The sequence below is a fragment of the Salmo salar genome, chromosome ssa09 (genome assembly GCF_905237065.1).
Source record: "Salmo salar chromosome ssa09, Ssal_v3.1, whole genome shotgun sequence".
NCBI classification, from domain to species: Eukaryota; Metazoa; Chordata; class Actinopteri; order Salmoniformes; family Salmonidae; genus Salmo; species Salmo salar.
Genome location: NC_059450.1, coordinates 155,837,463 through 155,855,042, shown reverse-complemented (window position 1 = coordinate 155,855,042; position 17,580 = coordinate 155,837,463). Strand labels below are relative to the sequence as shown.

Here is a 17,580-nt window from a genome sequence, read left to right as displayed (position 1 = left end):
GAAAGTCTTGACTTGGACTGAAATAGGTTCCGGTACTCATTTTGGGTACTGTTTTATATTTAGGTGCATTAGCTCCACAATACTTTAGAGATAATATTCTATAAGAGGAACAGGAACTCCACAATACTTTAGAGATAATATTCTATAAGAGGAACAGGAACTCTACAATACTTTAGAGATAATATTCTATAAGAGGAACAGGAACTCCACAATACTTTAGAGATAATATTCTATAAGAGGAACAGGAACTCAAACAGTAGAACATTTGAGGTGCCGGTATTCAGCTCAGGTGAACTCCTGCCCAAGTCGAGCACTGCGATAGGTATAGGGCGCAGATTGTATCCTGGTAGGGCCACTTGGTCAGGAAAAACTCCTGGCACTAACTGAGTTCTGTTATGTTGTGTTTCTTAGTAGAAAGAAGCGTCGGGGGAACTCGCTGTGTCTGAGTCTGGAGGAGGAGCTGTATGTTCCCGTAGGGATCTGTCTGGCTGCCAGGGTCCCTGCTAGGGCTCTGCATGTCCTGGTAAGACATAAAGCCTAACCTTAACCTTAACCCTAACCCTGCATGTCCTGGTAAGACATAACGCCTAACCTTAACCTTAACCCTAACCCTGCATGTCCTGGTAAGACATAAAGCCTAACCTTAACCTTAACCCTAACCCTGCATGTCCTGGTAAGACATAACGCCTAACCTTAACCCTGCATGTGCTGGTAAGACATAAAGCCTAACCTTAACCCTGCATGTCCTGGTAAGACATAAAGCTTAACCTTAACCCTAACCCTGTATGTCCTGGTAAGACATAAAGCTTAACCTTAACCCTAACCCTAACCCTGCATGTCCTGGTAAGACATAAAGCTTAACCTTAACCCTAACCCTAACCCTGCATGTCCTGGTAAGACATAAAGCTTAACCTTAACCCTAACCCTAACCCTGCATGTCCTGGTAAGACATAAAGCCTAACCTTAACCTTAACCCTGCATGTCCTGGTAAGACATAAAGCTTAACCTTAACCCTGCATGTCCTGGTAAGACATAAAGCCTAACCTTAACCTTAACCCTGCATGTCCTGGTAAGACATAAAGCTTAACCTTAACCCTGCATGTCCTGGTAAGACATAAAGCTTAACCTTAACCCTAACCCTGCATGTCCTGGTAAGACATAAAGCTTAACCTTAACCCTGCATGTCCTGGTAAGACATAAAGCCTAACCCTAACCCTGCATGTCCTGGTAAGACATAAAGCTTAACCTTAACCATGCATTTCCTTGTAAGACATAAAGCTTAACCTTAACCCTAACCCTGCATGTCCTGGTAAGACATAAAGCTTAACCTTAACCCTAACCCTGCATGTCCTGGTAAGACATAAAGCCTAACCTTAACCCTGCATGTCCTGGTAAGACATAAAGCTTAACCTTAACCCTAACCCTGCATGTCCTGGTAAGACATAAAGCTTAACCTTAACCTTAACCCTGCATGTCCTGGTAAGACATAAAGCTTAACCTTAACCCTAACCCTGCATGTCCTGGTAAGACATAAAGCTTAACCTTAACCATGCATTTCCTTGTAAGACATAAAGCTTAACCTTAACCCTAACCCTGCATGTCCTGGTAAGACATAAAGCTTAACCTTAACCCTAACCCTGCATGTCCTGGTAAGACATAAAGCCTAACCTTAACCCTGCATGTCCTGGTAAGACCGTAAATATGCACTGTTGAACTTTTGTATAATTTCAGCCTGTAGATTTTAAAGAAGCGCTCACAAGCCAAAGTGGGCACTACGTCACATCTAGATCTATAACTCACATTTCTATGTGAATCTGGTCAGGTCGCCCAAAAGTTTCATATTTGCAGCTTTAAAGGGTTCACCCAAATGACACATTGGTTTCCTTACCCTGTCAGCAGTCTATGGGCATGGTATGACAGCCTTCCAATCTTTTGGTTTTATTTCCCTGGCACTGTTTACACAAATCCCCATTCAAGTCATGGTACCGATATATAAGAATGTTTCGAGGCATCATGTCCAAATCATCAGAAAGTATCTAAAATGTATTGTGAATCTCAACAAAGTCACTTATAGATGATTTGAACATGATACGTTAAAAAAATATATAAAAATATCCTTATATCGTTACCATGACCTTTAACCTTAACCGTGTAGGGATCTGTCTCGCTGCCAGGGTCCCTGCTAGACACTGGTGATTCACTAGTGATTCAACGGTCGCCTGTCATTTACCTTATTTCTTACCACTACAGATGTAGGATATTAATTTGAGACAGTTTGCTACAGCAGGAAAACCACATTAAGACTGACGCATATCGGTCCATTGTATCAGGGCAGGGCCACATTAGGAACTATTCAGGCCTTTGTTATTACCATGTAAATAGAGGTGGTGGAAGGATACAGGAAGCCCCTGGTGAGTGGTTAGCCTTTCCTGATCCGTGCTCTCTGAGAGGACAGAGTTCCTCTGTGTGTTTCTGAACAGACTCCTCTCTGTCACACACAACAGCTCTGTTACTGGGACTCTGTCGCTGCTCGGGGGACATTTTCATTTGAATGGCCAAGCCCACGCAGCCACAGAGGAACTAGCATGATCCGCTAGCCCAAGGAAGGTGCCCTCTTGCTTCCTGCCTCCTCCCACCTTACCACTTCCTTATTTGGAGAAGTGTCATATAGTCAGTGTGATCTGCATTAACTCTGTGCTGTGGCTGTCTGCTCATTCTCCATTATGATTTAAATGTTACTCATTTGGTGTGGCTCGCTCAGGAAATAGGGCCCTATTTAACGGTCGGTTTCCATATCATATCACAGTCACCACGGTTGTTTTGTGAGACTGCCTGTTGTTTTTTGTTTACAGATTAATGTCACATCTGAAATGAGCCCAGTTTTTCTGATGTTATCTATCTGGATTTTCACCTATCATTAAGACTCATTAAGACACCAAGAGACAGAATGTCACAGCACCACACCATCATTAAGACTCATTAAATACGTAAACATTTTAGACATAGAACGGACTAATAATTGACTTGAATGGGTACATCTGTTCTATTCATTATATTTCTAAGGCATTTAATCCTGTCCAATGCTGTATGTGGGCCCAGACCACATACAGGAAGTATATATAATTATTTTTTTATGTTTGAGTCACTCACTTTGTTTCTAAGAAGTAAGTAGTTTATATCTGCAGCATCAGAACACTCACACTGAGACACATTGACATTGTAACCTGTTGATGAAGTAAGGGATCATCAACAAAGTGCTATTCATTCATATGGAAAAATAATGCACGGCATGGAAAGTGTGTTTCACGACGCTCTAACCTTGAGCTGGTAAAAGGACTGGTCAACCATTCAGTGCCTGGTTCCTCTCTCGGTTTCTTCCTAGGTTCCTGCCTTTCTAGGGAGTTTTTCCTTAGCCAACGTGCTTCTACTTCTGCATTGCTTGCTGTTTGTGGTTTTAGACTGGGTTTCTGTACAGCACTTTGTGACATCTGCTGATGTAAAAAGGGCTTTATAAATACATTTGATTTGATTAATGATTAACTGGTAATATACACTGAGTGTACAAAACATTAGGAACACGCTCTCTTTCCGTGACATAAACTGACCAGGTGAATCCAGGTGAAAGTTATGATCCCTTATTGATGTCACCAGGATTTTTAAGCCTTGAGATAATTGAGACATGGATTGTGTATGTGTGCCGTTCAGAGGGTGAATGGGGCAGACAACATTTTGAAGTGCCTTTGAATGGGGTACGGTAGTAGGTGTCGGGCGCACCGGTTTCAGCGTGTCAAAAACTACAACGCTGCTGTGTTTTTCACGCACAACAGTTTCCCGTGAGGATCAAGAATGGTCCACCACACCCAAAGGACATGCAGCAAAATTGACACAACTGTGGGAAGCATAGAGTACCACAGTACGAGTCATAGTACCCATAAAACCTAGCGGTCAAACAGGGAAATGGTTCCAATCGTTTTTCCACCATTCATTTTTCCCCTCATAGGGAGATTTTAGAAACACTTAAAATAAGGGCTGTGTTTCGTGTAGGCGTACCCTGGCGTGACGTTTTGATAACCTATGTAAATCTCTCTAGGACAAGGTGACTTGTCAAATGAAATGAAATGCTAATTAACTGGTCATGTGGCTATCATAAAGAACTACAAATACCATGATGATCTGGATGACACTGACGAATCGAGGCGAAAGGTATGAATCTCTCGATTAACTAATGTTAGATCATTTACACTGAACAAAAATAGAAACATGTTTCATGAGCTGAAATAAAAAGATCCCAGAAATGTTCCATATTCGCAAAAGGCTTTTTTTCTCTAAAATGTTGTTCACATCCATGCAATAATCTGATTACACAGCATGATCATTACACAGGTGCACCTTGTGCTGGGGGACAATAAAAGGCCACTCTAAAGTGTGCAGTTGTCACAACACAATGCCACAGATGTCTCAAGTTTTGAGGGAGCATGCAATTGGCATGCTGACTGCAGGAACATCCACCTGAGCTTTTGCTAGATAAATTAATGTTCATTTCTCTACCATAAGCCGCCTCCAACGTCGTTTTAGAGAATTTGGCAGTATGTCCAACTAGCCTCACAACCGTAAACAACGTGCAACCACGCCAGCCCAGGACCAGCACATCCGACTTCTTCACCTGCGGGATCGTCTGAGACTGGACAGCTGATGAAACTGTGGGTTTGGACAACAAAAGGATTTCTTCACAAACTGTCAGTAACTGTCTCAGGGAAGCTCATCTGCGTGCTCGGCGCCCTCACCAGGGTCTTGACTTGACTGCAGTTCGGCGTCGTAACCCGCTTCATTGGGCAAATGCCTCATGGTAGTAGTAGTGGGGTTAGGGTATGGCCAGGCATAATCTACGGACAACGAACATAGTTGCATTTTATCAATGGCAGTTTAAATGCACAGAGATACCGTGACGAGATCCTGAGGCCCATTGTCGTGCCATTCATCCTCCGCCATCACCTCATGTTTCAGCATGATAATGCACAGCACCATGTCGCAAATATGTTCCCGTTCTTCCATGGCCTGCATACTCACCCGACATGTCAGCCATTGAGCATGTTTGGGATGCTCTGGATCGACTTGTTTTCGACCGCGTGTTCCAGTTCACGCCAATATCCAGCAAGTTCGCACAGCCGTTGAAGAGGAGGTGGGACAACATTCCACAGGCCACAATCAACAGCCTGATCAACTCTAGATGTGAAGGAGATGTGTCACGCTGCATGAGGCAAATGGTGGTCACACCAGATACTGACTGGTTTTCTGAGCCACGCCCTTACCTTTTTTTTAAGGTATCTGACCAACATATGCATATCTGTATTCCCAGTCATGTGAAATCCATAGATTAGGGCCTAAGGAATTTATTTCAATAGACTGATTTCCTTATATGATCTGTAACTCAGTAAAATCTTTGAAATTGTTGCATGTTGTGTTTATATTTTTGTTCAGTGTAGTAATTAACTGATGTCCCGTGTGGCTCAGTTGGTAGAGCATGGCACTTGCAATGCCAGGGTTGTCAGTTCAATTCCCACGGGGCGACCAGTACGTAAATGCATGCATTCACTACTGTACATCGCTCTGGATAAGAGTGTCTGCTAAATGACTAAAATGTAAATAATTACAATTTTTCGAATCTGAGAGTAAATAGAGCCGAATATATTGATAAAAGTCACCTTGTATGAGAGAGATTTACATGGTAATCAAAATGTCACGCCATAGTAAGCCTACACGAAATGTCACGCCATAGTAAGCCTACACGAAATGTCACGCCATAGTAAGCCTACACGAAACGCAGCCCTTATTTTAAGTGTTAATAAAATCTCCTATGGGAAAAAAATCATAGTGGAAAAACAATTGGAACCATTTCCCTGTTTGACCGCTAGGTTTTATGGGTATTATGACAACTGCACAGTGGGGCTCTATAGGAGTCAAAATGAGCCAGCATCCCTATGGAACGGCTGTGGAGTCCATGCCCCTAACTAATTGAGGCTGTTCTGAGGGCAAAAGGGGGTATAACTCAATATTAGGAAGGTGTTTGTAATGTTTTGTACACTCAGTTTATGTAACTCTGTGTTAATGATTGAGTTGTTCTCTCCATCCAGGATGCCCATGAGTTGGGCATTAATGCAGTGAGGTTCAGCTCCAGTTGTAACCTGCTTGCTACTGGAGGGACAGACAGATCCATTAAGCTGTGGGATGTTAAAGCAGGTATGGGAATGTGTGTGTGTGTAGACCTATGCATCATTAACCACCTTACACTACTGTACATAATGAATATGGCTACATCTCACTACTGTTGCTACTACTACTAGTACTACTACTACTACTACTACTACTAGTACTACTACTACTACTACTAGTACTACTACTACTACTACTACTACTACTACTACTGCTGCTACTACTACTACTACTAGTACTACTACTACTACTACTACTACTGCTGCTGCAACCACCACAATACATGACATTATCCAAGGCACTACTACTACTACTACTACTACTACTACTGCTGCTGCTACTACTACTACTACTACTACTAATACTGCTACTACTACTACTACTACTACTACTACTACTACTACTGCTGCAACCACCACAATACATTACATTATCCAAGGTACTACTACTACTAGTACTACTACTACTAATACTGCTACTACAACTACTAATACTACTACTACTACTGCTGCTGCAACCACCACAATACATGACATTATTCAAGGCACTCCTACTACTACTGCTGCAACCACCACAATACATTACATTATCCAAGGCACTACTACTACTACTACTACTACTACTACTACTACTACTACAACTACTAATACTACTACTACTACTACTACTACTACTACTACTACTACTGCTGCAACCACCACAATACACGACATTATCCAAGGCACTCCTACTACTACTGCTACCACCAACACCATCACCACCCACCTCCACTTGTAGACATTATATAACATGCTCCCTTGTTTCCATGTTTCCAGGCATGCTCCACAACAGAGGTACACTAGATGGCAGCAACGAAGGAATAACCAGCATAGAGTTTGACCAAACAGTAAGACAACACACAGCATTACACCACAACACCAGCACTACACTACACCACTACACTACAACACTACACTACAACACCACTACACTAAATCACCACTACACTACATCACTACATTACACCACTACACTACATCACTACACTACAACACTACACTACATCACCACTACACTACATCACCACTACACTACATCACCACTACACTACATCACCACTACACTACACCCCTACACTACATCACTACACTACACCACTACACTACATCACCACTACACTACATCACCACTACACTACATCACCACTACACTACATCACCACTACACTACACCCCTACACTACATCACTACACTACACCACTACACTACATCACCACTACACTACACTACATCACTACACTACATCACTACACTACATCACCACTACACTACATCACTACATCACCACTACATACATCACAGCATTACACCACTACACTACACTACACCACTACACTACATCACCACTACACTACATCACCACTACACTACACTACACTACATCACAGCATTACACCACTACACTACACCACTACACTACACCACTACACTACACCACTACAGTACACTAAATCACCACTACACTACATCACCACTACACTAAATCACCACTACACTACACTACACCACCACTACACTACACTACACCACCACTACACTACACCTCACCACCACTACACTACACTACACCACCACTACACTACACCACCACTACACTACATCACTACAGTACACTAAACCACACTACACTACAGTACACTACACTACACCACCACTACACTACACCACCACTACACTACACCACACTACACTACACCACCACTACACTACACCACCACTACACTACACCATCACTACACTACACCACCACTACACTACACTACATCACTACAGTACACTAAACCACCACTACACTACACCACCACTACACTACACCACCACTACACTACACCATCACTACACTACACCACCACTACACTACACCACCACTACACTACACCATCACTACACTACACCAGCACTACACTACACCATCACTACACTACACTACCACTATACCACCACTACACTACACCAGCACTACACTACACTACACCATCACTACACTACACCACCACTACACTTCACCACCGCTACACTACACCATCACTACACTACACTACACTACCACTATACCACCACTACACTACACTACCACTACACCACCACTACACTATAATATGACTAGAGATGATATACACTATAATATGACTAGAGATGATACACACCATACACTACACTGTAATATGACTAGAGATGATATACACTATAATATGACTAGAGATGATATACACCATACACTACACTGTAATATGACTAGAGATGATTCACCACCGGTGGTTTATCTGTCTGTCTGCTCCTGATGATGAAGCACCACTGTTCTGTACCGCTGATTGGACCTGGAGCTGTTCTCAGTGTCCTGGGGATGCTTAGTTATATAATGTGGTGAAATGATCCTGTGTGTGTGTGTGTGTGTGTGTGTGTGTGTGTGTGTGTGTGTGTGTGTGTGTGTGTGTGTGTGTGTGTGTGTGTGTGTGTGTGTCTAACCCATCATCAGGGCACCAGGGTTTTAGCAGCGTCATATGATAAATCAGCTCTGTTCTGGCGGCTGGATGACTCTGCTCCCAAGGTAACCAAGCAACCAGGCTGATACTGTCATCAGCACGCTTACACACACACACACACACACACACAATTACACACACATATGTATTGTGGAGCTGGATAGGATCACCGTCTGTGTAATGTAGACAGAACAGTGTAGTGTCATTTTCTATTTTTCTTATTTTATTTCACCGTTATTTAACCAGGTTGGCCAGTTGAGAACAAGTCCTTTATTTAACCAGGTTGGCCAGTTGAGAACAAGTCCTTTATTTAACCAGGTAGGCCAGTTGAGAACAAGTCCTTTATTTAACCAGGTAGGCCAGTTGAGAACAAGTCCTTTATTTAACCAGGTTGGCCAGTTGAGAACAAGTCCGTTATTTAACCAGGTTGGCCAGTTGAGAACAAGTCCTTTATTTAACCAGGTTGGCCAGTTGAGAACAAGTCCTTTATTTAACCAGGTAGGCCAGTTGAGAACAAGTCCTTTATTTAACCAGGTAGGCCAGTTGAGAACAAGTCCTTTATTTAACCAGGTAGGCCAGTTGAGAACAAGTCCTTTATTTAACCAGGTAGGATAGTTGAGAACAAGTCCTTTATTTAACCAGGTTGGCTAGTTGAGAACAAGTCCTTTATTTAACCAGGTAGGCCAGTTGAGAACAAGTCCTTTATTTAACCAGGTTGGCCAGTTGAGAACAAGTCCTTTATTTAACCAGGTAGGCCAGTTGAGAACAAGTCCTTTATTTAACCAGGTTGGCCAGTTGAGAACAAGTCCTTTATTTAACCAGGTAGGCCAGTTGAGAACAAGTCCTTTATTTAACCAGGTAGGCCAGTTGAGAACAAGTCCTTTATTTAACCAGGTTGGCCAGTTGAGAACAAGTCCTTTATTTAACCAGGTTGGCCAGTTGAGAACAAGTCCTTTATTTAACCAGGTAGGCTAGTTGAGAACAAGTCCTTTATTTAACCAGGTGGGCCAGTTGAGAACAAGTCCTTTATTTAACCAGGTTGGCCAGTTGAGAACAAGTCCTTTATTTAACCAGGTAGGCCAGTTGAGAACAAGTCCTTTATTTAACCAGGTAGGCCAGTTGAGAACAAGTCCTTTATTTAACCAGGTAGGCCAGTTGAGAACAAGTCCTTTATTTAACCAGGTAGGCCAGTTGAGAACAAGTCCTTTATTTAACCAGGTAGGCCAGTTGAGAACAAGTCCTTTATTTAACCAGGTAGGCCAGTTGAGAACAAGTCCTTTATTTAACCAGGTAGGCTAGTTGAGAACAAGTCCGTTATTTAACCAGGTAGGCCAGTTGAGAACAAGTCCTTTATTTAACCAGGTGGGCCAGTTGAGAACAAGTCCTTTATTTAACCAGGTAGGCCAGTTGAGAACAAGTCCTTTATTTAACCAGGTTGGCCAGTTGAGAACAAGTCCTTTATTTAACCAGGTAGGCCAGTTGAGAACAAGTCCTTTATTTAACCAGGTAGGCCAGTTGAGAACAAGTCCTTTATTTAACCAGGTGGGCCAGTTGAGAACAAGTCCTTTATTTAACCAGGTAGGCCAGTTGAGAACAAGTCCTTTATTTAACCAGGTACGCCAGTTGAGAACAAGTCCTTTATTTAACCAGGTAGGCCAGTTGAGAACAAGTCCTTTATTTAACCAGATAGGCCAGTTGAGAACAAGTCCTTTATTTAACCAGGTGGGCCAGTTGAGAACAAGTTCTCATTTACAATTGCGACCTGGCTAAGATAAAGCAATGCAGATTCGACAACATACAACAACACAGAGTTACACATGGAATAAACAAACATACAGTCAATAATACAATAGAGAAAGTCTACACACAGTGTGAGCAAATGAGGTTAAGATAAGGGAGGTAAAGGCAATAAATAGGCCATGGTGGCGAAGTAATTACAATATAGCAATTAAACACTGGAGTGATAGATGTGCAGAAGATGAATGTGCAAGTAGAGATACTGGGGTGCAAAGGAGCAAAATAAATAAATACAGTATGGGGATGAGATAGTTGGATGGGCTATTTACAGATGGGCTATGTACAGGTGCAGTGATCTGTGAGCTGCTCTGACAGCTGGTGCTTAAAGTTAGTGAGGGAGATATGAGTCTCCAGCTTCAGTGATTTTTGCAGTTCGTTCCAATGACAAGCTCCCTTTTACTCCCAGGTGTTGGTTGACTTAATAGGAACATTTCTTATAAAACTGTTTCCAGACAATGTTTTGAAACAAAAGAATGATTCATAATTCAAAAGATTGTGGGTGGAGAACTGGGTTAATAGTCTGTTTTTATTAGACTTTTGTTTAGAAAGACTGGAGAGAGAGTGATGAGTGTAGAAAGACTGGAGAGATTGGAGAGAGAGTGATGAGTGTTGAAAGATTGGAGAGATTGGAGAGAGAGTGATGAGTGTAGAAAGACTGGAGAGATTGGAGAGAGAGTGATGAGTGTAGAAAGACTGGAGAGATTGGAGAGAGTGATGAGTGTAGAAAGACTGGAGAGATTGGAGAGAGAGTGATGAGTGTAGAAAGACTGGAGAGATTGGAGAGAGTGATGAGTGTAGAAAGACTGGAGAGATTGGAGAGAGAGTGATGAGTGTAGAAAGACTGGAGAGATTGGAGAGAGTGATGAGTGTAGAAAGACTGGAGAGATTGGAGAGAGAGTGATGAGTGTAGAAAGACTGGAGAGATTGGAGAGAGAGTGATGAGTGTAGAAAGATTGGAGAGATTGGAGAGAGAGTGATGAGTGTAGAAAGACTGGAGAGATTGGAGAGAGAGTGATGAGTGTAGAAAGACTGGAGAGAGAGTGATGAGTGTAGAAAGATAGAGTGATGAGTGTAGAAAGATTGGAGAGAGAGTGATGAGTGTAGAAAGATAGGAGAGAGTGATGAGTGTAGAAAGACAGGAGAGATTGGAGAGAGAGAGTGATGAGTACAGAAAGATGCATACTCTTATTTAGAATAATGACCCAGCTGTGGAATACTTTGTGTGTGTGTTTGGCAACTCTACAGCTCACTCTGACAGGCCACTCACGTAAAGTGACAGCAGCCAAGTTTAAATGCAGCCTGCGCCAGGTGGTGACAGGAAGCGCAGACAGGACCGTCAAGATCTGGGATCTCCACCGCGCTGCTTGTAAGTTATTGACTGACCTTACTCTAACCCTTGACCCTACAGTGACCCTGGCCGTAATCTTTCAGGGAAAGGGACAAAGTCTCCCCCCCAGGTATCCAGACCAATGAGGTTATATCTCTCCCCCCAGGTATCCAGACCATTGAGGTTCTATCTCTCCCCCCAGGTATCCAGACCATTGAGGTTCTATCTCTCCCCCCAGGTATCCAGACCATTGAGGTTCTATCTCTCTCCCCCCAGGTATCCAGACCATTGAGGTTCTATCTCTCCCCAGGTATCCAGACCATTGAGGTTCTATCTCTCTCCCCCCAGGTATCCAGACCATTGAGGTTCTATGTCTCCCCCCAGGTATCCAGACCATTGAGGTTCTGTCTCTCCCCCAGGTATCCAGACCATTGAGGTTCTGTCTCTCCCCCCAGGTATCCAGACCATTGAGGTTCTATGTCTCCCCCCAGGTATCCAGACCATTGAGGTTCTATGTCTCCCCCCAGGTATCCAGACCATTGAGGTTCTGTCTCTCCCCCCCAGGTATCCAGACCATTGAGGTTCTGTCTCTCCCCCCCCAGGTATCCAGACCATTGAGGTTCTATCTTACTGCAGTGATGTGGTGTGTTCTGAGCACGTCATCGTCAGTGGACACTATGACAGGAAGATACGCTTCTGGGACAGCAGGTAGGAGCACTCCCATCTAACCCTAGCCATCTAGCTGTAACCCTACCCATATAGCTGTAACCCTGTAACCTACCCATATAGCTGTAACCCTACCCATATAGATGTAACCCTACCCATATAGCTGTAACCCTGTAACCCTACCCATATAGCTGTAATCCTACCCATATAGATGTAACCCTACCCATATAGCTGTATTCCTACCCATATAGATGTACTCCTACCCATATAGCTGTAATCCTACCCATATAGATGTAACCCTACCCATATAGATGTAAACATACCCATATAGATGTACTCCTACCCATATAGCTGTATTCCTACCCATATAGATGTACTCCTACCCATATAGCTGTAACCCTACCCATATAGATGTAATCCTACCCATATAGATGTAACCCTACCCATATAGATGTAACCCTACCCATATAGCTGTATTCCTACCCATATAGATGTAATCCTACCCATATAGATGTAACCCTACCCATATAGATGTAATCCTACCCATATAGCTGTAACCCTGTAACCCTACCCATATAGCTGTAATCCTACCCATATAGATGTAACCCTACCCATATAGCTGTATTCCTACCCATATAGATGTACTCCTACCCATATAGCTGTAATCCTACCCATATAGATGTAACCCTACCCATATAGATGTAAACATACCCATATAGATGTAACCCTATAACCCTACCCATATAGATGTAACCCTGTAACCCTACCCATATAGCTGTAATCCTACCCATATAGATGTAATCCTACCCATATAGCTGTATTCCTACCCATATAGATGTAACCCTGTAACCCTACCCATATAGCTGTAACCCTACCCATATAGCTGTAACCCTACCCATATAGCTGTAACCCTACCCATATAGCTGTAACCCTACCCATATAGCTGTAACCCTACCCATATAGATGTAACCCTACCCATATAGATGTAACCCTACCCATATAGATGTAACTCTACCCATATAGATGTAACCCTACCCACATAGATGTACTCCTACCCATATAGATGTAACCCTACCCATTTAGCTGTAATCCTACCCATATAGATGTAACCCTACCCATATAGATGTAACCCTACCCATATAGCTGTAACCCTACCCATATAGATGTAACCCTACCCATATAGCTGTAACCCTACCCATATAGATGTACTCCTACCCATATAGCTGTAAGCCTACCCATATAGTAACCCTACCCATATAGCTGTAACCCTACCCATATAGCTGTAACCCTGTAACCCTACCCATATAGCTGTAACCCTACCCATATAGCTGTACTCCTACCCATATAGCTGTAACCCTACCCATATAGCTGTATTCCTACCCATATAGCTGTAACCCTGTAACCCTACCCATATAGCTGTAACCCTACCCATATAGCTGTAACCCTACCCATATAGCTGTAACCCTGTAACCCTACCCATATAGCTGTAATCCTACCCATATAGCTGTAACCCTACCCATATAGATGTAACCCTACCCATATAGATGTACTCCTACCCATATAGCTGTACTCCTACCCATATAGATGTAACCCTACCCATATAGCTGTAACCCTACCCATATAGATGTAACCCTACCCATATAGCTGTAACCCTACCCATATAGCTGTAACCCTACCCATATAGATGTAACCCTACCCATATAGATGTACTCCTACCCATATAGCTGTAATCCTACCCATATAGATGTAACCCTACCCATATAGCTGTAACCCTACCCATATAGATGTAACCCTACCCATATAGCTGTAACCCTACCCATATAGATGTAACTCTACCCATATAGATGTAACCCTACCCATATAGCTGTAACCCTACCCATATAGATGTAACCCTACCCATATAGCTGTATTCCTACCCATATAGATGTAACTCTACCCATATAGATGTAACCCTACCCATATAGATGTAACCCTACCCATATAGCTGTAATCCTACCCATATAGATGTAACTCTACCCATATAGATGTAACCCTACCCATATAGATGTAACCCTAACCATAATATGTACTAATATAATATAATATGGCACTACTCTGTTCTGGCCAGTATGTTATTTTTATCTTGCACTAAGTTGTCTGTGACTGTTGATTCTTTGAGGTCTGAAGCGTCTAGCTCTTAAAGACTGAACCTGTCTGGTTTTATTCTGAGATGACTTAGTGAAATCAGAATAATGACCTCAGATTTTGCCAGATGAGTTCTACCTCAGTGTCTGTTTCTCCTCCTAACCTCTAACCCTGACTACATGTCTGTTTCTCCTCCTAACCTCTAACCCTGACTACATGTCTGTTTCTCCTCCTAACCTCTAACCCTGACTACATGTCTGTTTCTCCTCCTAACCTCTAACCCTGACTACATGTCTGTTTCTCCTCCTAACCTCTAACCCTGACTACATGTCTGTTTCTCCTCCTAACCTCTAACCCTGACTACATGTCTGTTTCTCCTCCTAACCTCTAACCCTGACTACATGTCTGTTTCTCCTCCTAACCTCTAACCCTGACTACATGTCTGTTTCTCCTCCTAACCTCTAACCCTGACTACATGTCTGTTTCTCCTCCTAACCTCTAACCCTGACTACATGTCTGTTTCTCCTCCTAACCTCTAACCCTGACTACATGTCTGTTTCTCCTCCTAACCTCTAACCCTGACTACATGTCTGTTTCTCCTCCTAACCTCTAACCCTGACTACATGTCTGTTTCTCCTCCTAACCTCTAACCCTGACTACATGTCTGTTTCTCCTCCTAACCTCTAACCCTGACTACATGTCTGTTTCTCCTCCTAACCTCTAACCCTGACTACATGTCTGTTTCTCCTCCTAACCTCTAACCCTGACTACATGTCTGTTTCTCCTCCTAACCTCTAACCCTGACTACATGTCTGTTTCTCCGGCAACTATAGGGTTAGCTAACGGCAGTGTTATAGTACTTGAGTCCACGACTCGGACTCGGAGACTCTGAGATTTTCGTGACTCGACTTAGACTTGACAATTGGTGACTCACTCGGACTCGCCTTCTTGACCAATGGTGACTCACTCGGACTCGCCTCCTTGACCAATGGTGACACATTCGGACTCGCCTTCTTGACCACTGGTGACTCAGACTCACTTTCTTGACCATTAGTGACTCAGACTTGCCTTCTCTTGACTTGTGTTTGCACTTGGACTGGATAGGCTACAATAAAAAGCTGAATATTAGGCACCCTGGGTGAGCAGACGGCACACAAAGCCTACATCAGCTGGTGAGCTGCGGGGGAGAAAGCGAGGATTTTGCGCAGGCAGGCTCTGGCTCAGCCTCCAATCATAAGCTACACATCACGCAAGCGACTCTCTTCCTTCCCTGTCACCAGCCTACTATTTAGCTTTGCCTAGTTAAGAAATAAACAAACTGTTTTATGAAATTGTAAACAATACTAGTATTTAGTTTAATAGAACAACATTCTAGGTATTTGTCTCTCTCACTCTCCTTGAGGATAGAAACGTAGGCTGTTGTTGAATGCGTCATCTCACTCTACCCTCCCACGTTCCCCCTTGCATCCCATAGCCAAGTCTCCCTTTAGTTTTCACTCTGAAATAAAACATTTACACATATCAGTGGGCGATTACCAAAAAAAGAAAAAGGAGCTGAGAGCTGAAAAAAGTAGCTGAGAGCCAGACTTACCATTCATTTATGCAGTAAATAAGTAGAACTTGAGGGTGTGATGAATAGCAAGTTAGTTTTTTTTCCATGAGTGAGTGGCGATATACTGCCATCTGGTGGCAACTAGAAACAATTGCCTAATAAGACCTATTATAAATTGATGGACGTGTGACTCGACTATTGGTGACTCGGATCTGGACTCGACTCGGACTTCAACCATGGAGACTCGGGACTTGACTCGGACTTGGGACTTGACTCAGACTTGAGGTTTAGTGACTCGACTACAACACTGGCTAATGGTAGATGCACTATATATACAAAAGTATGCGGACAACACTTCAAAATAGTAGATTCGGCTATTTCAGCTGCACCCGAGCACACAGCCATGCAATCTCCATAGACAAACTCTGTTAGTAGAATGGCCTTTTTGAAGAGCTTAGCGACTTTCAATGTGGCACCGTTATAGGATGCCGCCTTTCCAACAAGTCAAATTTCTGCCCTGCTAGAGCTGCCCCGGTCAACTGTAAATGCTGTTATTGTGAAATCTAAATGTCTAGGAGCTAACGGTAGCTATAGTGTTAGCTAACAGTAGATTTAGGGTTAGCTAACAGTAGCTATAGGGTTAGCTGACAGTAGATTTAGGGTTAGCTGACAGTAGATTTAGGGTTAGCTAACGGTAGCTATAAGGTTAGCTAACAGTAGCTATGGGGTTAGGGTTAGCTAACAGTAGCTATAGGGTTAAGGTTAGCTGATGGTAAATTTAGGGTTAGCTAATGCTGGATATAGCCTCTTCTGTTTGGTATCAGCTGGGCTAACTGACGTACTGTTAACACCTTCACAGTAATGTGGATAATTGATACCCGAGCCAGTTATATTTTTTTAATCCATCCTGATATAGTTGTAATGGCGATGTCCAAATGAATTAGCATTATCATTACGTGTTATGATTTGGGCTATTATCATGGTCATAATGCTCAGTGTCTGTCTTTTTCCTTACATTACAGTAGATCAAATCAAAATCAAATGTATTTATAAAACCCTTCGTAGATCAGCTGATATCTCAAAGTGCTGTACAGAAACCCAGCCTAAAACCCCAAACAGCAAGCAATGCAGGTGTAGAAGCACGGTGGCTAGGAAAAACTCCCAGGCCAAAACCTAGGAAGAAACCTAGAGAGGAACCAGGCTATGAGGGGTGGCCAGTCCTCTTCTGGCTGTGCCGGGTGGAGATTAGAAACCTAGAGAGGAACCAGGCTATGAGGGGTGGCCAGTCCTCTTCTGGCTGTGCCGGGTGGAGATTATAACAGAACATGGCCAAGATGTTCAAATGTTCATAAATGACCAGCAGGGTCAAATAATAATAATCA

At 43.0% G+C, this 17,580-nt stretch overlaps 1 protein-coding gene across 5 annotated transcripts in view; it reads left to right on the top strand.

The window, feature by feature from the left end:
• LOC106613341 (protein Atg16l2) overlaps positions 1-17,580 on the top strand; it is a 74,952-nt gene that overhangs the window by 20,181 nt on the left and 37,191 nt on the right. For 4 of the 5 annotated variants that reach the window (XM_045724878.1, XM_045724877.1, XM_045724879.1 and 1 more), the window contains 6 exons: positions 412-523; positions 6,132-6,237; positions 7,026-7,096; positions 8,726-8,797; positions 11,775-11,895; positions 12,459-12,564. In XM_045724878.1, coding sequence (XP_045580834.1) covers positions 412-523; positions 6,132-6,237; positions 7,026-7,096; positions 8,726-8,797; positions 11,775-11,895; positions 12,459-12,564 — 588 coding nt within the window. Of the gene's footprint in view, positions 1-411; positions 524-6,131; positions 6,238-7,025; positions 7,097-8,725; positions 8,798-11,774; positions 11,896-12,022; positions 12,299-12,458; positions 12,565-17,580 lie in introns of those variants that run through there. The other variant, XM_045724880.1, reaches the window with a different exon arrangement.